This window comes from Cucurbita pepo, chromosome 19 (genome assembly GCF_057944985.1).
Source record: "Cucurbita pepo subsp. pepo isolate OVF chromosome 19, ASM5794498v1, whole genome shotgun sequence".
In the NCBI taxonomy this organism is placed as follows: domain Eukaryota; kingdom Viridiplantae; phylum Streptophyta; class Magnoliopsida; order Cucurbitales; family Cucurbitaceae; genus Cucurbita; species Cucurbita pepo.
In genome coordinates this window covers 8,037,458-8,060,167 of record NC_141816.1, presented here as the reverse complement: position 1 = coordinate 8,060,167, position 22,710 = coordinate 8,037,458, and the positions used below count along the sequence as shown (strand labels likewise).

The 22,710-nt window shown below is 33.3% G+C and overlaps 4 protein-coding genes and 1 non-coding gene across 6 annotated transcripts; 2 read left to right on the top strand and 3 right to left on the bottom strand.

Moving 5' to 3' along the window:
* Positions 1–2,942: 2,942 nt before the first annotated feature.
* TRNAV-AAC (transfer RNA valine (anticodon AAC)) lies at positions 2,943–3,017 on the bottom strand. The gene has a single exon. It is a non-coding gene; the product is annotated as a tRNA-Val (tRNA).
* An 816-nt stretch (positions 3,018–3,833) lies between these two features.
* Positions 3,834–5,120, top strand: LOC111781491 (ATP synthase small subunit 6, mitochondrial). The gene is made up of 3 exons (XM_023662115.2): positions 3,834–4,014; positions 4,123–4,165; positions 4,863–5,120. Exons 1-3 carry the CDS (start codon positions 3,894–3,896, stop codon positions 4,864–4,866), a joined length of 168 nt encoding a protein of 55 aa, XP_023517883.1. The 5' UTR covers positions 3,834–3,893; the 3' UTR covers positions 4,867–5,120.
* Positions 5,121–5,505: 385 nt separating this feature from the next.
* Positions 5,506–7,451, bottom strand: LOC111781490 (uncharacterized). Its single transcript, XM_023662114.2, has 5 exons — positions 6,974–7,451; positions 6,713–6,803; positions 6,414–6,625; positions 6,135–6,311; positions 5,506–5,779 (listed from the first exon to the last, which is right to left on the bottom strand). The coding sequence occupies exons 1-5, from the start codon at positions 7,166–7,168 to the stop codon at positions 5,699–5,701; spliced, it is 756 nt and encodes a 251-aa protein (XP_023517882.2). The 5' UTR covers positions 7,169–7,451; the 3' UTR covers positions 5,506–5,698.
* A 91-nt stretch (positions 7,452–7,542) lies between these two features.
* LOC111781489 (uncharacterized) lies at positions 7,543–11,442 on the bottom strand. 2 transcript variants are annotated; one of them, XR_015414467.1, is made up of 4 exons: positions 10,818–11,442; positions 9,671–9,838; positions 7,779–9,584; positions 7,543–7,667 (listed from the first exon to the last, which is right to left on the bottom strand). XR_015414467.1 is itself a non-coding variant. In XM_023662113.2 (3 exons), the coding sequence occupies exons 1-3, from the start codon at positions 11,361–11,363 to the stop codon at positions 7,875–7,877; spliced, it is 2,424 nt and encodes an 807-aa protein (XP_023517881.2). In that variant the 5' UTR covers positions 11,364–11,442; the 3' UTR covers positions 7,726–7,874. The 2 variants fall into 2 exon arrangements, 1 of the variants encoding a protein (XP_023517881.2); XM_023662113.2 differs by lacking the exon at positions 7,543–7,667 and having other exon boundaries at positions 7,726–9,584.
* A 7,406-nt stretch (positions 11,443–18,848) lies between these two features.
* Positions 18,849–21,981, top strand: LOC111781472 (heat shock cognate 70 kDa protein 2). Its single transcript, XM_023662082.2, has 2 exons — positions 18,849–19,191; positions 19,943–21,981. Exons 1-2 carry the CDS (start codon positions 18,978–18,980, stop codon positions 21,679–21,681), a joined length of 1,953 nt encoding a protein of 650 aa, XP_023517850.2. The 5' UTR covers positions 18,849–18,977; the 3' UTR covers positions 21,682–21,981.
* Positions 21,982–22,710: the final 729 nt, after the last annotated feature.

The following is a 22,710-nucleotide window of genomic DNA, read 5'->3' as shown; positions in this document are numbered from 1 at the left end:
TTAATTTTTTTTATTCTCATATCCTATTTTTCAAAAAATAGGAAATTGAAAGACTCTTTGAAAAATGTATATTTTATGATTTTTTTAAAATAATTTATTAGTTTAAATATTAATGATAATATTAAAAAAAAATTGAGTTTAAGGTTGGTCGAGTCGTTATTTTTTTTTTCTAGTCTTTAATTTTATCGTGACCATTGGATTAATACTATCATTATAAAACTCAATGATTTGATTTTATATGTAATTATTAATCTAAAAATAAAAAATAAAAAAATAAAAACAAGATTTATTATTATTATTTTTTTAGATTCCAAATTAATTTATAATTATTAAAGTAAATATAAACCATAAATTCTAAACTCTATAAATTTTCCTCTAATGGTAAAAGTTTTTTTTTTTTTTTTTTTTTTTTTTTTTAGTTTCCAAATGTGAGGGAAGATGATGTGGTTAATAATTAGCCACGTGTACGTGGGGTAGAGCAAGGGAATTTTCTCTCTCACTTCCTTTTTCCACACTATTTGGACAAGCAGCTATCCTAAGATTAAGGATTATTTTTAAAATTTTATTTAATAAATATTTCTCAACATATTCCAAACTTTTAAAATGTAAATTAAATTTTAAATTTCATATTTAATAAGTCTCTAAATTTTAAAAAATGTAATATTCGATTAAATTCAAAATACAATAGATTCATAAATTATTTATTGTTTATATTATATTCCCAATATTAGTCTTAAAAAAAACTAATTTATCTAGGAGTTATGGAAATGACGGTAAAAATTTAATATTTAACTAAAAAACTACTATAAAATTAATGCGATAGAATATACAAATTAAATATTTTTGTTACAAGAATAGTAAAATAGTGGGTGGTATTAATTAGTCTTCGAAGACTATAGAACGGATGTACATACATCTCAGCATCTCGAGATGCTTGACGTCTTGTATTTTTAAGATGCCTAATACAAAAAAAACATTTAAGAATTTATGATGTCTTCGTGACCCACAAGTTTCTAAAACCACAATAGCCGTCTAACTTTATTTGCTTTTTTCTTTTTTGAATTAAAAGAAATTAGCATAAGAATCCTTTACTAAAAGAAAATTTACCAACTGTCATTATATTTATGTATTTTATTTACATAAAAAAAAGTTAAATTATATGGTATATATCTTAATTATTTTTCAACACTAATCCAAAGTGAAAAATTCCAATATAAAATACGATAAAATGATTTCCCTATATATATATATATATATATATATATATATATATATATATATATATATATATATATATATATATATATATATAATCCACAAATGAAAACTATTTTTTAAAAATATAAAGTATTTAAAGTTAAAATGAAAATAAATTTTAATATTAAATCTTTTATTAAAATACTCAAAGCAACATAAATCAATTGGTTTTACAAAATAACATATAAAATTAAATAAGCTAAATTGATAAAATAATAATAATAATAATAAATAGAGAAAAAAATGTAATAAAAATTAAAATTAGTTATGCTAAATTAAAATATAAATTATTTCAAATTAGATAAAGGCATTATTGAAATAATACATAATTTTAATATAGTCTCATATAAAAATCCTACCGAAGAGCAATATTTTTATTTTTTTTTTTCAAAACAAATCCAGTTTGATGATATGGAATCAACAAGGGGAAAGTATGGAACGGATTACCTTGATGATCAAAATCAAGAGTAAATAAAACTCGTGATTCGAATCATTCCACAAGAGGTTTGATCAATACTACTTGAATGACTCTACCATGCAAGTTCTAAACACAAGAATTTGCAAATAAAATTTAGCTATCAACACAGCTAAAAAATTAGAAAGTCTATTCTTTTTAATTCTAAAATGTAATGATCTCTAATCAAAGAAAAGAAGCCTCTACAACGTTAACCAACGCATAACTCCCAAATTAAATTAACTAGTAAATGAGAAATACTCATAACCTCCCTATTAAAATGGTTAGTTAATGGTGGAATATGGTAATCTAGTGGGTTACAATATAACCTTAAATCTTAGGTTAAATATGACAAACAAATATTTAAATTATAATTAAATAGTGCAGTGAATGAAATGTGCTTATTAGTCATCCTTTGACTTGTTCCAGAAATTTAGCTGAGTTCATTAAATGCGTCCCTCTTAAAGCTCAACTTTGCGCAACATATAAGGAGGTCTCCAACGTCTTATAGATTTTCCTTTGATGAGCTCACCATACTTGAATATAAGTGTACAAGGTTTATTGTAGCTTCTTGGCTCTCGTCCTTGTAATTGAACCTTGAGGTATGTAAATTCCCTGGCCGTGGTTGATATAACTTGATTTCCAAAGAAAAAATAAACGACCCAAAAAAGAAGAAAAATTAAGCTAATTAGAACCTAACTCATTAGATAAGACATTAATTATTATTTTAGAAGTCAAACATTCACATAATAATTAAATTTTTAAAAAATAAAATTAAAATAACGAGAATTTAGAGTAGAAAATTATGATCTCAATTTTCCAAAAAAAAAAAAAAAAAAAAAAGATTGATGGGTTTGATATTTTAATTAAAAAAGAGTTCAAATTTTATTTTAAAATTCTAATAATTGAGATGAAAATGTATAGAAATATACATAAATTACAGACAGTTGACTTTGAATCAAATTTGGAAATATTAAGGATGTATAAGTGCTGTCTATTTTCACTCTTAATTGGATCAACTTATTTGACTCCACTCACCAATCAAACTTACCAAGATACGCCTTTGACTTTTCAACGCCATGGCCCACTTAATGAATATATTCCATTCAGAAATTTGACCAAAAAACCATTTTTACAATTTATTTTTAGAACTATTTTGTATTATTAACTATAAATTTAATAAGCCATTATCGACAACAATACGGGTTTAAGATAAATAAATTAAAAAACATGGCGTCGCCCGGATTCGAACCGGAGTCCTTTCAGTGTGTTAGACTGACGTGATAACCAACTACACCACGACACCATTTTGTTTCTTTCAAATTTACTTTTAATTAATTATTATAATTATAAAATCATATTCAATTTTATTAAAAAGTACCTATTCGATCCATTAGTAAATTAATTTTTTATTTATTTTTCAATAATAACTCATTCTTTTTTACCCTAAACGGATTCATTCAAGCCATTGAATTAGGTAAAATCGACCTTAATTCTTGTTTATTCATTACTGTAAATGGATTGGTTCAAGCCATTGTAAATAAATATTATAATAATAATAATATATTCTATTTGAATTAGGTAAAACCGACCTTTTTTTTATTAAGTAAAAATTCAAAGTTTCAAACTGTTAGTCAAAATGATCGTATTTTTTTCAATATATCAATTTTGTGCTAATTTTATTTTATTTTATTTGGTAAAAAATAACTCGAATTTATGAATATTATACTTTATATTTAAATAATATAATATTAAAAAAAATCTACTTTTATTAATATTTAGATAATTGAATTAAATACAGCAACCTTCTAAATTTAATTTTACTAAACAGAAATAATGTATTTAGTTTTTAAATACTTTAAATTTTAAATTAATTAATTAATCAATTACCTTTCCAAAAATACTATTATTATTGGTTTAAATTATTTACTAAAGAAATTGATAAGAATAAGGACAAAATTAAAAATTACCCAACATTGGGCCAATTATTTAAAATAGTTTTGTACATCAGGTTGGGCTTGACCCAGTTGTATTTGGGTTCTTGAAAGCAGGCCCATTAAGATTTATGTGGGCCGAGCCTTTTCAGTCCTCTCTTTATAAACAAACAAGATCTGAGCGAAGAAATCTCCGTTTTCATTTGCGAAGAGAATCGAGACGAACGAACGCAGACAGTTGAAGGAAGATGAGGAAGTTCGATCCATGGCCGGTGTTTTTCAGGCGAGAGTGGAAGAGGAACTGGCCGTTCCTTGTTGGTTTCGCCGTAACTGGGGCCCTTATTACCAAGATGACCGCTGGACTTTCTGGTATGATGATCGATTTTTTCTCCTTCTTTATTATGCCTTTTTGTTTTTGGTTTGAATTCGATTCCTTTACTTCTATTTGTGTTGATCCTTTTGACGATTGATTTTCAGAGGAAGAGGTGAAGCAGTCTCCTTTCTACAAGAGGCACAATCGGTATTTTCTCGGAACCCTAATTTACATCCCACGCCCCGCACTTTTGATTTGCATATAAATGAAATCTAGTGTTCGATACAATTTCGATTTGTGGTTTTTGTCTGAAAAGTTATGAATCTATTAATGAGAATTGTACATTTTATTACTTGTGTTCTTTCTTTTTGAATCGGGGTTGTTTATATTTATTGACTTTGGTTGTGGTAAAGACTGGCATAGATTGTTTATGTGCATGTATTGCTTGCTGATTTCTCTTCGATGACCATCCAGATATGTCATCGTAGTTTCTTTCTTTGGGAGTATACTTTTTAATTTTCCCATTTGATTGGAAGTCGATTTTAGAGGAAGGCTAAAAATCCATCATACGTAATCCGAAATCATCTGTAGGAAGAAATGAAAAGAGGGTAACTCAATTTTGACAATAATCTGAAAGCTATTAGACTTATTACGCTTATTTCCTTTTCTTCACATATGTTCCAAAGTTTGTGGAATATATGCATTTTGCGTAGATGTTATTATACAAATCACGTCTCTTGGCTATGTTCATATTCCAGAAATTCGTAGTTGGGTATTGTTGATTTCACGGATGAGATATGTATTTGGTTTTCCAATTTCTCCTCTATCTTTTCCCCTTTATGGCGATTGTTGGTCTCTAGAACTTAGGAATGTGCTTGACAAGTTAATACTCTGGCTGCTGCAGGTGATATCTTAAAGGGGAATTGGTGCTACTTCAAAATGAGATGTTTTATTTGTTCTAAATAACAGATGCTGCGGTTAGTTTACAAGCCATATTTGAAGCAAGCTTTATCGGTACTTCTCAGTATGTATCAAACTTGAAAGATTTTGTGATGTTTACTTTTTATTTGTAGTTGAATTCCTTCTCGTAGCATCATTGGATTGAAAAATTTGAACATCTGGTTTACCTGCTGCTTTAATTCAAAATGGTTGAACTTGTTCACACCTTTTCTGATTAGTACTTCGTCGTCTTCGGGACTCTCTAACTCTCATCTTGACTAATCTCTTCGAACAACTTTTCCGAGTTTAGTTGTCTAGGAATTCATCAGATGCTAATATGTTTTGGTAGACACCCTCATAACTTTTATGATTCTAGAGTTCATTTCAAAGTTTTTACATAAAAATTTGGTTGAATTACACTGAATGAAAACAACAATTTAATTCTTTAACTTTAGTCCTTGTAACAATTAAATCTATATATGAAAAATGTTGTTAAATTTAATTAGATTTTGTTTACTTGATCATTCCTTAATGAGTGTACAGTCTAAAATAGAATTTCAAGTTAATGATAGATTTCAAACTTCATGACAAATGGTTGACCCACAGGATAAGAACAATCGATCGAGATATATATGTAGAATAATGTAGCATTAAAACCATACAAACTAAGCAGACCAAAGCATTGAACCTTCTGTTACAGTAAACATACAGTAAACAAACTGCGAAACTGGCTTTATAATATTGCAGGTCAAAGAAAAGAAGTTACTATATATAGAGAAAATTAATTAAGCTAAAACAACCTTAAAACATGTCTTGGTGGAAGTGTCGTCCTGAAACAGTTTGTGCCCTCTGCAGATGGAGATTTAATGTGTAATTTCTTACCTGCACAACAACAATTCCTACCAACATGAGAATTCGAAGCCTTAACCACAAACCCAAAATGATAACATTGACTAACTATTCTTATTCTGATTATAAGCTGCTGTACATTCAACCCTCTAATTGGATATGATAATTCTATGCAAGCCCCTCTTCAGACTAGAACGTGACCTTGAGTCGTGTCGTCTTAATTCAATTCGTTTATATGTTCTTTAAATGTATAAACGTATAGTAGAATCACTACTTCCATAACATAACAAAAATTGTGATTTTTGGGATAGCCAAGTTTGCAGTAAGTGAGGGCTTATATGGGTGAAGATATGATGATGGCAGGATGTAATAAGAGCTATGAATATACCTCTAAACTTTGAATTTGTTCTTGATACTGGCATAATACATGCTTTAACTGATGAACTTCTTTTGTCTTCTCTTCTTGCTCGAGATTGCGCTCGTGCTGAATCGCTACTGCTCTCTTTAAAATTTGGTTGTCATTTACCAAACTTTGGAAATGCTCCTTCAAAGATTCATGCTTTAACTGCAACAACATAGTGTGGGAAGAACATAAACTTTACCTTTCACACAACATCCAAAAAGAGAGTGAAAATTCAACTGGAAACCTTCTATTCTATAATACTACCTCCTCTGATTCTCTTGAATGAGCTGTTATGTCATGTTCAAAAGCTTCTAAAATCCTTGCAGCTCGAACTCTAGCATCATCGACATCCACCGCGCTCGCCATCTCCTGCACAAACATGTCCACCCATTTGCACCCATGCATTCCATTCCCTTCAGCAATGGCCGAACCGACACCTCTAGCTTCTTCGACCTTCTCGTGTGACATTTGACTGCCTGTTTTCAGAAGTCCCCCAGAAAATCTTTCTTTTAGAATAAGATATCCAAGCCAAGTATGTATTCGACTGCCTAATAATAACTTACATGTAGCTGTTCTCTCATCAGGAAGCGTTGAACAATTCAGAATTGGTGCAGAATCGACACCAGCATCATTATAATCATCGAAGGAACGTACCTATAGAACATAAATAGCATCTTTGATCATGTTATTGTGATTCAGACATAGGATAATCAAATCCTTCAAGACCTTAGCTTACAATTCCTATTGATATCAAACCATCATCTTAAAGGATCCAAAATAAGCTAGAAAAAGGGAATTCATCCAAACCAGAAATGAAAACGAACCTCTGCACCACCGAATCCAGGAAACATTTGAAGCAAAACCGAAGCAGAATCCTCAGGTCCAGAACCGAACTCCGATCGGGTCGAGGATCCGAAACTGGACCAACGAGACCTCTTAGCCGAAGAACAGGCCGTCGGAGAAGAAGATCCAAAGATCTCCTCAAACCCCACCCGCTTTCCACAGACTCCCGCCGACATGGCCTCCTCCTCTCTCTCTCTCTCTCTCTCCCAAAACCCTCCAAAATTTCCCTGAAAGCCGCTCTGTGGACCCAAAACAGAGATCGCCGGCGAAATCCTGAGGAATGAATCTGTCGGAAAAAGAAGCAACGGCGAAGAAAATTGTGGAGTTCCGTGGGGGAATGATAGGGTTTGATGAAGGAGTAGATCGAAAGAAGCGAAGGGTGAGGCAAGGTTTTGGCGTTTATAATGGGGTTTGGAATCTCTTCATATTTCAACCATTCAAGTTCACAGTCCCCCTGGATCCAAGAAAAAGATAAAAAGTATCTCTGCAAGAGACAGACAGTGGAGCGCCCAACATATCACAAAAATAATCAAAAAAAATTATAAAGTTAGGGGGTAACATTTAAAGGTGTTCTTTTTTTGTTTTGTCTTCGACTCACATATTTGAATCCTCTCAACTCGATCAAGACTTGATCTTACTTTTACGACTGTTTGTTGCAAGTTCGAACCTGTCTTGCTAACAAAAACGACATGAATCATCTCGATAGGTAGTTGAACTAAAAAAACAAGTCGGATTTGATTTAAGAATAATGTTTTTATTGAATCAATGTTTATTATATGAACTTACATATAGTAGCCTAGTAGTAGCATCTCTTGCCTTTGCTCAGACTATAAACTTTGTCTGATGGCTGCAAAGCAAATTCAGTATATCAATATAAATATATCATTTACAGTGATGAGCATTCACTTTTGTTGAGAGTTCTTGCAGGTTGATATGAACTGATGGATTCTCCAGTTTCAGCAGCTGATGAACTTCCTTCTCCATCGCCATTGTTTCTCTCATCAAACACTCCATACAAAACCCAATTGAACTCAAACAAAGTGTCATTTGCCCTCTCTGATTTGCTTCACCTTCTTCATTTGTGTAAGCTTTGGTCAGTATTTCATTTGCATGTTGGCAGAAAGAACCCATAATCTTCTCAACATCTTCTTCAACTAGAGCAAGAGCTCTGCATCCATCATTTGGAGTCATCTTCCCCATCTCCATTTCAGAACACTGGTTCTTGTTTGTGTTCTGTAATTCCTTCATCATGCTCAGTTTCTCCATGAAATTCAGTGAACATCCAACTTTTTTGCAGAAAGCATCCATGTCTTCACTTAAACTATCATGAACCTCCTTCCCAACAACCCCAGATCTATTAAGTTCTAAACAGAGAAGATTCATTTCATGCGGTAGAAAATGTAAGATATTCACTATTTTCTGCAGGGATTTCAGAAGATTATCATAGCAGCCACTTTGGAAAGGTGTGAACCAGAAATTAGGCTCAAACCTAGCTTCAGCAATGAACTTTTCTAATTGACTAACATGGGATTTCAGAGTTTTGTGATGTTCTATCAGTGAACTGAAATTGATGTCCTTTTGAGGAATAAGGATCACCCTTTTGATGTACTCTTGGAGAGCCTCCAAACTCCTTGAGAACTCTGTTTTAGCTAAAGTTGCTGCTCTTGTTGGGTTGAAGATAAGCTCCATTGTTAAGAAACAGATCAATCCAATGCAAGCTTCTGTGATTCTAGCATTAGCAAACTCAGATGGAATGCCATAGTTCTTCCTCCCAAGAACTAGCAATGCGCCTAATGCTGAGGAAGTCGCACCGGCTGGACCATACATTCTACTATGAACTAGAAAGCTGGAAAAAACAACCCAAGGGAGAAGAGGTAATAGCCATAAATACTCAAGTTTTCTCAAAATAAAACAGCACAGAACGCCATAGATTGACCCCATTGCTGTCCCTTGAGCTCGAGCGTTTGCAACAGTAAATACGGCTTGTCTCTCTGTTGCAAGGCTGATGGCAACCGTCAATCCTGACCAATACCCATTCGACTTTGTATAAGTCAGACCCAGAAACACGGCAAGCCCCAAAGTAACTGAGCATTTCAGCGCAAAACACAAACTCTGCTTTGTAGGCAAGATGTTCGACAAAATGCCCCAACGAGTATTTTCTGTACCGCCGTCTCTCAACTCGGTTACTTCTATCCCGTTGGCTTTCCGATCGATTTCCACATCGGAGACAAGATTCCGAGTGGTGGCGGCGGCGGTTGAGCCATAGTGAAGAAGTTCCATACAACGCAAGAAGAACGAAGGCGGAAGAATCTGAGGGGTAATGAGAGAAACGTTGAGAGGCGGAGGGGTTGAGAATGGCGGCTTCGTCTCCGGCGCGGTTGTGGCATTCGGAGGAAAGGAAATCTTGAAACTCTGTAGCTTTAAGGTGGCTTTGGGTTTGAGATCGTTGAGCGAATTGCAGAGTTCTTCGTCCATTGCTCCGATCGCAATGGAAGGGGAAGTTAAGGCGGCTTCCATTCCTCTCAGAGCAACCTCGAATCCTTCCAACTTTTCTGCAATCTCCTTCTGTTGCCGCTCCCAAATCATCCCTCCCTGCGTTCATGAGATTTGTTTAAGTTAATAATTTTACAATTTTCTTCAGAAATTTGAAATTAACATATAGAAATCAAACATCATACCAGATTTGGTTGGATGGATCGAAGCAGCTTAGTTCCGGTGGTGGATAGGGCCTTGGCTTCGGCCATTGACGCAGCCGCCTCTGCTTTGGTCTTGGCGCCGAACCCTTCCACCATGGCCCCCATCCTCTCGCACCCATTCTCACAATAAGCTCTACTAAGTTTCCTTATCTACACCCCCAAACAACAAATAAATATTTTAATTATACTTTTACGAAATGAAAATTATATAACCGAAAAGTTGAGTTGGTTTAGTTTTTTTTTACCGTTTGGGTATAGTTTTTTTTTTTACCGCTTGGGTAAGGTTGAATTAGTTAAAAAATTGAAAATAGGGTTATAATCCCACCCGTTTTTAAAATTATTATAAATATTAAGAATATTTGACGTTTGTAACCAATTTTAGTAATGCATAGTAAGTTGTGAATATTTAATATTTAAAATTCGAAATAGGTGAGATTTTAATTATTAATGTTAACATATATTATAAGAATTTGATATTTTAATTATTAATGTAACATATATTATAAGAATTTGATTTCAAGAAAATAAATACGGAAGTATAAGTATTTGATTTCAAGAAAATAAAGAATTAAAATGTATTTCGAAACAAATTATGAAAAATATTAATTAATGCATATATATATATATATATATATATATATAATATATTTTTTTTTTGTTTGACGTAAATAATCATTAATAGTATGTTTCAATTTAAGTTTTTAAAACTAAGTTAAATTAAATTATAAGAGTGGTCCTCAACTAAAAATGCTTATAAAAATATTTTTTTAGAAAAAATATAAAAATTAAACATAAAATTAAAATTTTGTAACATACAAATTTATAATTTATAATTAAATATATAAATATTCAGCATTTAAAAAACCAACACTATTTTTCAAAAGTCTTTGTCATAAAACCATTCATTTACAACCATTAATTTTGCAAAATATTTAATAAAACAAATCGTATTATTCACCATATACTTAGATTGAATGAATAATGTTTACTTCAAATAATTAATAATAATAATAATATGTTACGGTTTTTTGTTCTTATAAACAAAAATTTTGGTAATATATTTATGAAAATTTTAAATTTTTATTTTAACTAAAATTTTGATTTGCGATTATGATAAAGTTCGTTTTACCTGAAAGGAAGCGAGCCGAGGGTACGGCAACACCATAGCAACGACGGCGGCGAGAGCTCCGGCAGCCGTACTGGACGCAACACGAATTGGGTGCATAAAGAAACTCGTCTGACCGCCGTGAACCACCGTCCCAACGTACACAATCACCAGCTGTCCAAACGCGATTCGCTTAGTCAGCACATGGGTTCTCATCGGAAGCGCCACCACAAACGCACTAATTGCCACAGCCACCGCCGCAGACAACCCACCGGTGAACCGCTCCGGTCCGACCAAATACAAGCAAGGCACAGACAAAACCAACACTGACACCACCGCCCACATCACGTGCCACACACCCCTAACGGCGTCGCCAATAGAAACGGCGTCCGTTAGTACAATTGAAATAGTTGTGAAGTAAGAGAAAGCCGGAAATGACAGTAACTGCCTCACTGACGCCGGTCCGAACATCATGACCCCGCCAATTAAGCTACAAGCGAAAGCCGCTCGCAGAGCCGAGCCGAGCCGAATCCGCCACAGCACCGCCGTGGTCGTCACTGCCGCCGCCATTATTAGCGGTGTTTGTAGTAGGAGAAAAAGGTAGGGTGAGCTTGAGAGAAAAAAAAAAAAAAAACCTAAGGCAAATAAGAGAAGAAATGTGTATGATGGCAATATAATTTTTACTTGTAATTAATATATAAGGCAATGTTTGGTAGGAGGATGTGACAGTGGAGTACACATATATATAATATAATCGCATTCGAATATATTTACCATTTGAAAAAAAAAAAATGTAATATATGATTTCGGGCCCTACTTAGGGTTCCAAACTCGAGACGAACCCTTCGGGGGATTGTATAAAAAGAGAGACTAATCACACTTTAGCTCGATGTCACGTTACGTACCAGGTACTAACGAAGCATCATACTCGTGCAAGATTCCTTAATCAACGTGTACAGTGTCACAATCGCACTTGTGAACTTTTGTGATTGTGACACTGTACAGGTTGACACTTTACAGTAAACAACGTACTAAGCATTCACTCCCAATACTGAAGATAGTCAAGTCAATTTGGGATCGCGTCGCCTATGACTGAATAACATATATGCTGAAGGCTCTGGCTCTGTTTTGAGAAGAAGGTTTTAGAAAACGAGGCAGGGAGATTGTCGAAAGAGTGTTTGAAAGCAACCTTATATACAAACAAAAGTCAAGATAATGACTTAAATAACATATAACTTTTTGGGCAAGGAGAATGTGAAACTAGTCGCATCCACTTATAGACATTTTGAGGTGATTTAGGTTTGATAGCTTAGACGTGATTTCGCCAAACGGTCACACAATATCTATGTAGGAGGAGTTGACAATTGATCGCGTTCATTAGGAGGCATTTCAGGTATATCAAACATAGACATGATTATGTCGAAACGTCGTTGACTTCGAAAATACAATAAGAAAACTATACATCATGAAAGTAGTCGAGGAAAATAATAAAGTTATACAGGACAAGAGTTTTGGCATGCAACAGACATGCAGTCACGGGTAACACGATTTGGACAAGCATGACCGTGACACACAACTGTGTCGACAATTACCCATTTTCTAAGATTCTAGGATCATCAATACTGCGTTCGTATAGCTAATTCGTTAAATAGTTACCGATAAAACATAAAACGTAAAACGTAATAATCCAAATTTTGGTTCCTACGTAAGTTTCTATTAATTAAAGAGTCGATGTGATATTTTTGTTATTATTATTAATTTATTTTATTTTTTTCTCTTCTCTTTTTATCCTTTTATATCCTTTGATCCATGATTGTCATCGTCGTCATCATTGTTTGTCGTTGTTCGTTACCTTTTTTTCTTTTTCTTTTTTTCTTATTCTTATCTTTCCAATTTCTTCTTTCTCCCTTCTTCTCCGCATTTTTCCTTTTCATGCCCGGACAACAATTTCAGTCTCGATAAAAGGTTTTCCGTTACTTCTCCACTTGATTACGCTTCTTATATTAATTTTCATGTTACGTGAACGATTTTCCTCAATTTTGTACTTGATGACACATCTTCAATTCACTTTTTAGTGCTCGGAAGATTGTTTGTCTCGACCTTGTTGATTCATTTCCTCAATTACACTAAGTTCGTCCCTTTAATGTATTCATCCAAAATTAGGGTTTATCTTTGTCTCAGCCTCGGTCTCGACTTTTTTTCTTTATCTGGGTCCTTTAATATTGTATATATGACAAATGTTATTTTGTCTGTTCATCTAACTCTTGTTCTTTGTGGTTTGTTATCCTCTAATTACTTATGTGATGTCCCACATCGGTTGGGGAGGAGAACGAAATACCCTTTATAAGGGTGTGGAAACCTTTCATTTCCCCAGCAGACGCGTTTTAAAGCCTTGAGGGAAGCCCGAAAAGGATAATATCGGCTAGCGATGGGTCTGGGCCGTTACAACTTCTCCCTTGGATAAGGTTGATGTGACCCCAAAAAAATCTCGAGAACATTTCTTTATTCTTCAACCTTGTCTGCAATTTCACAAGCACTTCACCTTCAACGAGGAAGAGCTCACATTCTCTATGTTAAAAACAAATATTTAAACGAGAACTTTTGAGCGTTTCTTACGTTTTTCCTTACGAATTAGGTTAAAAATAAAACCCGATTGAATTGAATCAAGATGTCACTAGTCGAGAGAACGCATGACATGTGTCTCCTTAAAAAGTTGATTGCTCCTTTCAATGAGACCGACTGGAGGGGCAACCTTTGCCCCATGGGCGGAGGCCAATGAATTGCATTTGAGTTTCGACACATATTCTATTTTTTCAGCTTAGTTTTTCTATGTCGGTTTAAATTTTGTCATGCATTAGACTTCTTCTCGTAAATGTTGTCTTTGTATAATTTTTTTTTAATCGTTCAAACTGATAATATCGGCTATCGAAGGGATCAAATGAACCATTTTTTAAATTATATATCCCCTCTTTTATTCCACAGTCACAGTCAATTTATTAAATGTGGTCACTTATTGCTTCTTAGCCACAATATTCTAATCTCTTTAATAATTTAATTATAATTAAATATAATTTTCATACTTTTAAAATTTAGTTTATGTTTTTTTAGAAAATAATATTTCAAAAGAAACATTAAAAAATTTAAAAATAATCTACGACATTTTTTAAAACTCAACAGTATTTTTAGATAATATTTAAGGTTGGAAGATATTTTTTTAGATTTTTTAAAAATTTAATGATATAAATAAAAATTTGTTTTTTTCAAGGAAAAACACAAAATTTTTGTATTAAAAAAAGACTTATAGAAACTACCTATATATAATAATTAATATATTAGGAGCTTTTATGTCCGTTATTAATAATCTATGTTCACGAGACATAAGACCTAATTTAAGGATCGTCGTCAACCGTACTAAAATTAAATCCATACATTTAAAAAATAAAAAATAAAAATAAAATAAGTTAGAAAACATTATGGTAAAATAAATTCACTCATTATTATTATTATTATTATTTATTTTTGTTTTTTAATGAAACATGTGGCCATTAGAACATATTGTATAATTGGATTTGTTGGGGTTTTGAAATATTTTTTAATTCCCATACTATATGGTTTAGCTCAATATGTGCCCTCATCTAAGTAGCAATAAATTTTATCATTAAAATCCTTTCTTTTTTAATTAAAACTTACCATAATGTTTGGTTCTCTTTTCAACTCTCTTATTTTCAATTTATTACTATTTAATACTCTTCCTAATTATTAATATTAAAATAAGCATAATTAACCAATAATTAATATATATTCTTTTCTTTCACTTCAAAAGTTTAAACACCAAAATTTTATATTTAAATGGTTAACGTTGTTATTAATATTGCAATGTACACTTGTTTAGATGTGACTCCCGATTAAAGAAGAGGTACATGAATGAGTCATGATAACATTGTTGTATAAATTTGAAAAAAAATTAATGCGGGTTTTGATCTCTTCTTGGGTACGGTATACACAGGTTGGATTGGATTGGATTGGGTTGAAATAATTCAAATAATGTTGAATTATTTTTATTAAAAGTTAAAAAAAAAATACTTATAACAATATAATGAATATATATTATAAAATATTACAAGATTAAAACATTTAAACTTTATTTTAGAAAAATATCTTCATGGGTTGATCCAATTCCAACTATGCATTGAACATGGTTATTTTACAAACATTTAGATTATCTTAATTGCCAATCATTTATTGGATTAATTAAATGCTAATTCACCACTTGTGTTAGTTAAATATTTATGTGGAAGGTTATTTTTGTCCATTTATCTTTGGTCAAAATAATTGCCATTAGTACCATGCATTTATTATTTTTTAATAATAATATTTTTAATATATATATATATATACACACATGTATATGTATATTTCCACATGCATGATATATGTATATACATTATTTATTTATTTATTTATTTATTTATTACATAACATATTTATCTTGGAATTCAATTTCAACCGCCCAATTAAAACAAAATTAATTTTGGTCTATCCGTTCATGTTCCCTATGCATTAAAATATTTATGTAAAATTATGTGTAGTTAGCTTGATGTTACATTTTTAATTTTATAATTTCATTTGGTTTAGAAGCTAACATCAAATTTTATTAATAAATTATAATTTAAATCTAATGAATCGCTTATGTCATAATTTTCTACGGTCATATAAAAGTTAATTCATAAATCACAAACTGATATTTTCCGATAATTCATATGGAAAAATTTGACCCCATAATATCGGCTCTTTACTACGTAGTACTATAGTACGAATTTTTCACCGGTGACCTGGGTAAAAAAAAAACCGTCACTAATATATTTTATAAAAATTTAATGCATTTAAATAAAGTAGGGTAAGAAGCGTGTTAATCAAATATAGATTTATTTAAGCTAAGTGGTGTTGTTTGGAGAGTAAATACCCAAAATGCCCCCTAATGTTAGTTTTGATTAGTGGTATGGATTCAATGGATCTGAATTTGGAGGCCCACCTGCACCTGTGTCTGGCCCACTGTACTAAAAATTAATTTAATTTTGAGTAATATTGGTAACAACCTAAACATATGGAGACGAATAATCCCTCTACCCCAGGTAAAGGGTAAGGAGGAACACGTGGCAGATTTTGATTGATTATTTGCCAAGTGGCCTACTAGTGGCCGGTCAATTAATATCGTTCGGGAAAACTGACGGCTCTGATGCGTCCCTACCCATCAGGAGCTTGCCTTTGCGGCAATGGCGGAGAGCCAAGAGAATGATTCGTACACGTGTACTTGACGTGTCTTCTTTTCGTTGGTTTTCTGATTTGGAAGCCAATTATTGAGAATTTATGTCACAACAAGACAGAAAATAATAATAATAATAATAATAATAATAATAATAATTGAGTCCTAGATTTAGAAAATTGTTAATATCTATTATCTAATTTAACAAAATAATAATAATAATAATCATCATTTTCATAAATTCATTAACTTCAAATCTATAATATTTTATTATTATTTTTAAAAATTTCGATAAAAATATTATTATTTATTAGATCTTTAAAATAAAATTTTATTCATAATTGAATTTTAGAATAAAAATGGATATAATTTGATATTTTATTCTAGGAATAATTGAACTTTTTTAATAAAAATTGATATAATTTGAAAATACTACGAGATTTTTTTTTCTTAGTGAAATCAATTATTGAAATTTTTTAAAAGCAATGGACATTTGTTCTAAGGTTATAATTGTAAAATGTTATACGTCATTTCCATTTTTCATAATTTACTTCTTTCAAATCATCTTGGTTTCAAACACTTATATAACTTTAACAATATTTTCATATTTTAAAATTATTTAAGACCGTTAAACAAATCATATGATTTATTCTTTCTCGTCCTATATAAAATATAATATTACCAACGAACAAAATTAATTATTTTTTCTGAGTTAATTTAAGCATAATTTTGATGACCCTCATCATTTATAAATATTTTTAGAATAAGAATATTATTCTTTATTATAAATTTCATAAAGTATTAATTTTATAATCTTAGGTATGCAGCCTAATTTTAGCTTGAAATTCGTGGATGTCGATCCTAAACATAGCACGTGATTGCATCAAACCTGATAAGACTTTTACATCTATACAGAGTTTGAAATTCGAGTATTACAATTGTCCACTCACCATATATATATATATATTATTACACCGTAATTAAAAAAAAATTAGACTCCACATTTATTTGACTTCTAAATAGTGGAGCGTTTTTTTTTTTTTTTTTTTTTTTTTTTTTGTGCTGAAAAAAGTAACCACCCGTTATCGAATCATTAAATATCATTTTTTTTATTGAGGTATATTTTGGTTTAGATAAAAGCAATTATAAATTATTTGATGTTGCCCCAAAAATTGCAAAAAAAAAAATTGGGCATTTAAATTTTTAATTTTGTCCCGAATTACTTATAAATTTGAATAGGTTTAGAAATGTACTTAACATTTTTAAAATTAAAAAAATATATATATATATATTTTTTAATAAATTTATGATTTTGGAATGTGCCCAGTCCCCTATTTTATTATTATTATTTTTAAAATAGTAATAATATTGCATCAAATTCTCTTGGTGAGCTCAGTCATCACTACAACAATTAATTATTTTATTTATTTATTTATTATTATTATTTATTTTAATTGATTGATACCTTTATTATCCCTACAACAATCGGTGCTGTTTGGGATTCTTTAGCACCCAATCTTCCCTAAAATATCTTAAACTTAATATTTTATCAATCAATTATGTTGGCCCAATTTTCATGGGCCTTTGCCACCGAATGTAGCCCAGTTTCTGCGGCCCATTTATCAAACCCAATTAGTTGGAAGAAGAAGAAATTGTCACAAATGCCCCTATGGACTGTTGCCATTTCATTCTAATTCAGTATTTATGAGACATATCCTTTATGACCGTTGCATGACCTTAAGTTCTTTCCAATCTCGAAGAGAGTTGGATGTGTGATATTTCTCTACACACGACCCATGCACATGCACATAGACCCACTATGGAGACTCAACACGCTAACGCATCACCCAACGCCACAAAATGGGAAAGGTCTGCATGATATCATGACGAACATAAACATCGAAAATACGTATCTATACTAACATAACATAATGGGAAAGTATTTGGATGCACGTGACATACATAAATGCATCAAGTTCAAAGATGCATCATGCATATATAACCATCATCGTGTCTTTCATCTTACATCATCATAATTGTACGGTTTCACATGCCAAAACATAGCATGACATAGTTTTTCATTTTGTTCATATCAAGATATATTAGGACATCACATACATACATTACATGGTATTATACATCATCACATAACATACATAAATGCAACATAATATTATGGCGCATGCACCGACCATGAAATCTAAGTCAATATATGTGAGCCCATGACATAAATTTCAAGTTCAAACATTTGTGGTACATGGTTTCATTGTTTTTAAATTGTGTTTGGAAACATCTGTGTTACATGTTTTCATTGTTTCTTGTAACATGCTGTGTTACTTTTCATCTTGTCTTACAAACATGTCTAATTCTATCTAATCAAATAGACTACGACCATTATACATTTTGTTTCAAATATTTGAACATATTTAAAAAAAATTATTATAGAGTTGTGAATAAAAGATATATAATTTGTGGCTATTAATATTACAATTATTTTTTCATATACCAAATAAAAAAATACACTATGGAACCATCTAGATAATTTTAGATAATTAAAAAAAAAAAAAAAAACAATAAAATTGTAATTAAAAATGAGGGTGTCGGGGAAGGGTTTGTAAAATACACGGCGCGAGAGGGAAAGTGGGAAATCTGAAGTCTACGCCGACCTCGTCTGATAAAATCTGGCCGTCCATTCTCTCTTCAATCCAACGGTTCGGATAAGCCACAAGGATTCCGAACCTTCTGGAATTTTTTTTGAATTTTCTGGGTATATAATCATCTCATTGCCCTCTGCAACACTACTTCACATAACCTAGTTACGCCTCTCGTTCATTTCATCTTTCTTCCCAGATCTCCGCTTCTTCTTTCTTTGATCCACATTTATCTCTTCTTCCTAGCTACCAACGTAGCTGAACACCATAATGGCCGGCAAGGGAGAAGGTCCGGCTATCGGAATCGATCTCGGAACCACCTACTCTTGCGTTGGTGTCTGGCAACATGACCGTGTTGAGATCATTGCCAATGACCAGGGTAACAGGACTACTCCTTCCTATGTTGGATTCACCGACACCGAGCGTTTGATTGGTGATGCTGCTAAGAACCAGGTCGCCATGAACCCGATAAACACTGTCTTTGGTAAGATCCATCTCCTTCGCTTTCTTTGTTGTCGGATCTCGTCTCACCTCGAGTTTCGTTCAGTTTTTAACGACATTATTAGTTATTCTCTTTTTTTTGTTGCCTTCGGATTTAGAAATGTTGTTTTTGGTGAATGTGTTCTGGTTTTGTCTATGTTTTTGATTTGTAGATCTAGTTTTATTCTTCGAAGTTCTTTTAGATCTGAGTTTTGTATCGATAATTAATCCTGTTTCTTGTGGATCCGTTTTCAGTTATTGCATGATTTTGAAATGTGCCATGTATGTAATATAGCATTGATGATATAGACAGGACTTATTATTTATACCTAAAGAACTTGTGAGTAGCATGTAGCTGTATTGTTCGTCATTGTGCATTCTTTTATTGTTATAGCTTTGAATCTCGTATTATTGAACTTCGATTGGTCCCATCGTGGATAACCTTTGTGGTTCTCTTAATAACCTTTGTTGTCCATTGAGGAGTTCTGTACTTTAGTTCAATGTGATGGAAAATCATTTATTCATAGTGTCTTTTGGCATTGTCACGACAGTTCCTAACAGGTTCTTGTCCTCCTGCATTGGTGTTTTGTTTCATATTTACAAGATTAGACCGTTAGTTTTTGTCAATGTGTCTCTCCAATCGCATGGCATTTGTGAATTGGCAATCGTACTCTGTTTTTGTCATCGATTCTCTGTTTTTATGTGTTTCGAATTGAGTTGTTAACTAATTAATTATCTGATTGAATTTGGCGCAGACGCGAAGAGGTTGATCGGAAGAAGATTCAGCGACTCTTCAGTCCAGAGCGACATTAAGTTGTGGCCTTTCAAGGTCATCCCTGGCCCTGGTGACAAGCCCATGATTGTGGTTAACTACAAGGGCGAAGAGAAGCAGTTCGCTGCTGAAGAAATCTCTTCCATGGTTCTCATTAAGATGCGTGAGATTGCTGAAGCTTACCTTGGTTTCAACGTGAAGAATGCCGTGGTCACCGTTCCTGCTTATTTCAACGACTCCCAACGTCAGGCCACCAAGGATGCTGGTGTTATTGCTGGTCTCAATGTCATGAGAATCATCAATGAGCCCACGGCTGCTGCCATTGCCTATGGTCTTGACAAGAAGGCAACCAGTGTCGGGGAAAAGAACGTTTTGATTTTTGATCTTGGAGGTGGTACTTTTGATGTCTCTCTTCTCACCATTGAAGAGGGTATCTTTGAGGTGAAGGCCACTGCTGGAGATACTCACCTTGGTGGTGAAGATTTCGACAACAGATTGGTCAACCACTTTGTCCAGGAGTTCAAGAGGAAGCACAAGAAGGACATCAGTGGCAACCCAAGGGCTCTCAGAAGGTTGAGAACCTCGTGTGAGAGGGCTAAGAGGACTCTCTCATCCACTGCTCAGACCACCATTGAGATTGACTCCTTGTATGAAGGAATCGACTTCTACTCCACCATCACTCGTGCCAGATTCGAGGAATTGAACATGGATCTTTTCAGAAAGTGTATGGAACCCGTCGAGAAGTGTTTGCGGGATGCAAAGATGGACAAGAGCACCGTCCACGATGTTGTTCTTGTCGGTGGATCCACTAGGATTCCCAAGGTCCAACAGTTACTGCAGGATTTCTTCAATGGCAAAGAGCTTTGCAAGAGCATTAACCCCGATGAAGCTGTTGCCTATGGTGCCGCAGTTCAAGCTGCCATCTTGAGCGGTGAAGGCAATGAGAAGGTTCAAGATCTTCTTTTGTTGGATGTTACCCCACTCTCGCTTGGTTTGGAAACCGCCGGTGGTGTCATGACTGTCTTGATTCCAAGAAACACCACAATTCCCACCAAGAAGGAGCAGGTATTCTCTACCTACTCCGACAACCAGCCTGGTGTGTTGATCCAAGTATACGAAGGAGAAAGAACAAGGACCCGCGACAACAACTTGCTTGGAAAATTCGAGCTCTCCGGCATCCCTCCAGCTCCCAGAGGTGTACCTCAAATCACAGTGTGCTTCGATATCGATGCCAACGGTATCTTGAATGTGTCTGCGGAAGATAAGACCACCGGCCAAAAGAACAAGATCACAATCACCAACGACAAGGGACGACTCTCAAAGGAGGAGATCGAGAAGATGGTTCAAGAGGCAGAGAAGTACAAGTCGGAGGATGAGGAGCACAAGAAGAAGGTAGAAGCCAAAAACGCCTTGGAGAACTACGCATACAACATGAGGAACACAGTGAACGACGAGAAGATCGGCGCCAAGCTATCCCCAGCTGACAAGAAGAAGATCGAAGATGCCATCGAGCAATCCATCCAGTGGCTTGACGCCAACCAGCTGGCTGAGGCCGATGAGTTCGAAGACAAGATGAAGGAGTTGGAGAGCATCTGCAACCCAATCATCGCGAAGATGTACCAAGGCGCTGGAGCCGATATGGGCGGCGCTGGTGACGACAGCATCCCGACCGGCGCTAGCGGAGGTAGCGGTGCTGGTCCCAAGATCGAGGAAGTCGACTAAGCGAGTTCGACTGTAGTATTTGCAATGTCGGTCCTATCTCTTCACTTTTTTGTCATTTTGGAACCGTGGAATTTTGAATTATCACTTAGTGGCCCAACGAGTGTAAGCCACCGTTTACGGACTTTTTTTTTTTTTTTTTTTAATTTTTTTGGTCTCCCACTCTCTGTTGTTATAAAAGTTTCTTTGAAGACATTTTAGTGAGCGGTGGAAATTACTTCTAAGCCACAAAACTCCCTCAGCTTACTTTTGCAGATGTAGAATTATTATCAGGAGTTTTATTAAAGAGATAGTTTTGGGTTCCTTCTAGATTAGTAATTTAATATGGAGGTATGGTTTTCAAAGCTCCGTGTATAGAGTGTGGTGTTATTACACGCGGTTTCAGCTTGGAAATATACAATTGGAGATCAGAATTGTGGGAATGCTTATCTCAGCCGCCAACCTTGACTCTCTTCCTATGGAATATGACCAATTTAAAAGTTTTGTAACCCTTAAAATGAATATGATTTATCAAAAAAAAAAATCAAGTCAAGTGGGGTGGGTCAAATGAATAAATGGATAGAGTCCTATGCTCCAATTAGACGTTAAAACTATATTAATGCTTGATACGGGAATGACTTTTCTTATGGTTATTGATTTCTAAGTCCTAACTATTAGTTACTCTACATTATGGGGTAGAGGGGAATGTTTTTCCAAAATCAAAAGAGCGATTGGGTTGAAAAAAATAAAGGATTTCTAATCTCACACACCGATAAAAAGAAAAAAGACCAAAAAAAAATCAATCCGAGGATTTTAAATTTTATTGGATCGAATCAAATCTTCTTTATGGATTTTATCTTTAATTTATTCAATTTCAGTCAATTGAGTTGAATTTTCCATTAATTTAAATGTCAATTCTAGTGTTGATTTTTACACTTTATAGAAGTGATAAGTTGATCTGGTATTCGCTTTTACTACAAGTTCCCATGGAAAAAGAATCAATGAAGATAAGTATAAGTCGTCAGATTTGAATATTATGAACTAAGAAGATAT

Bases quoted from the DNA above. Each gene is read 5' to 3' on its own strand.
- LOC111781472 (XM_023662082.2), top strand. From the start codon at position 18,978: ATGGCCGGCAAGGGAGAAGGTCCGGCTATCGGAATCGATCTCGGAACC. The intron at 19,192-19,942 runs GTAAGATCCATC...AATTTGGCGCAG, and splicing joins CCCGATAAACACTGTCTTTG to ACGCGAAGAGGTTGATCGGA.
- LOC111781491 (XM_023662115.2), top strand. From the start codon at position 3,894: ATGAGGAAGTTCGATCCATGGCCGGTGTTTTTCAGGCGAGAGTGGAAG. The intron at 4,015-4,122 runs GTATGATGATCG...ATTGATTTTCAG, and splicing joins GATGACCGCTGGACTTTCTG to AGGAAGAGGTGAAGCAGTCT.
- LOC111781489 (XM_023662113.2), bottom strand. From the start codon at position 11,363: ATGGCGGCGGCAGTGACGACCACGGCGGTGCTGTGGCGGATTCGGCTC. The intron at 9,839-10,817 runs GTAAAACGAACT...TTGGGGGTGTAG, and splicing joins CTCGGCTCGCTTCCTTTCAG to ATAAGGAAACTTAGTAGAGC. The intron at 9,585-9,670 runs GTATGATGTTTG...TCATGAACGCAG, and splicing joins GATCCATCCAACCAAATCTG to GGAGGGATGATTTGGGAGCG.
- LOC111781490 (XM_023662114.2), bottom strand. From the start codon at position 7,168: ATGTCGGCGGGAGTCTGTGGAAAGCGGGTGGGGTTTGAGGAGATCTTT. The intron at 6,804-6,973 runs GTTCGTTTTCAT...TATGTTCTATAG, and splicing joins CTGGATTCGGTGGTGCAGAG to GTACGTTCCTTCGATGATTA. The intron at 6,626-6,712 runs GTAAGTTATTAT...TTCTGAAAACAG, and splicing joins TGATGAGAGAACAGCTACAT to GCAGTCAAATGTCACACGAG.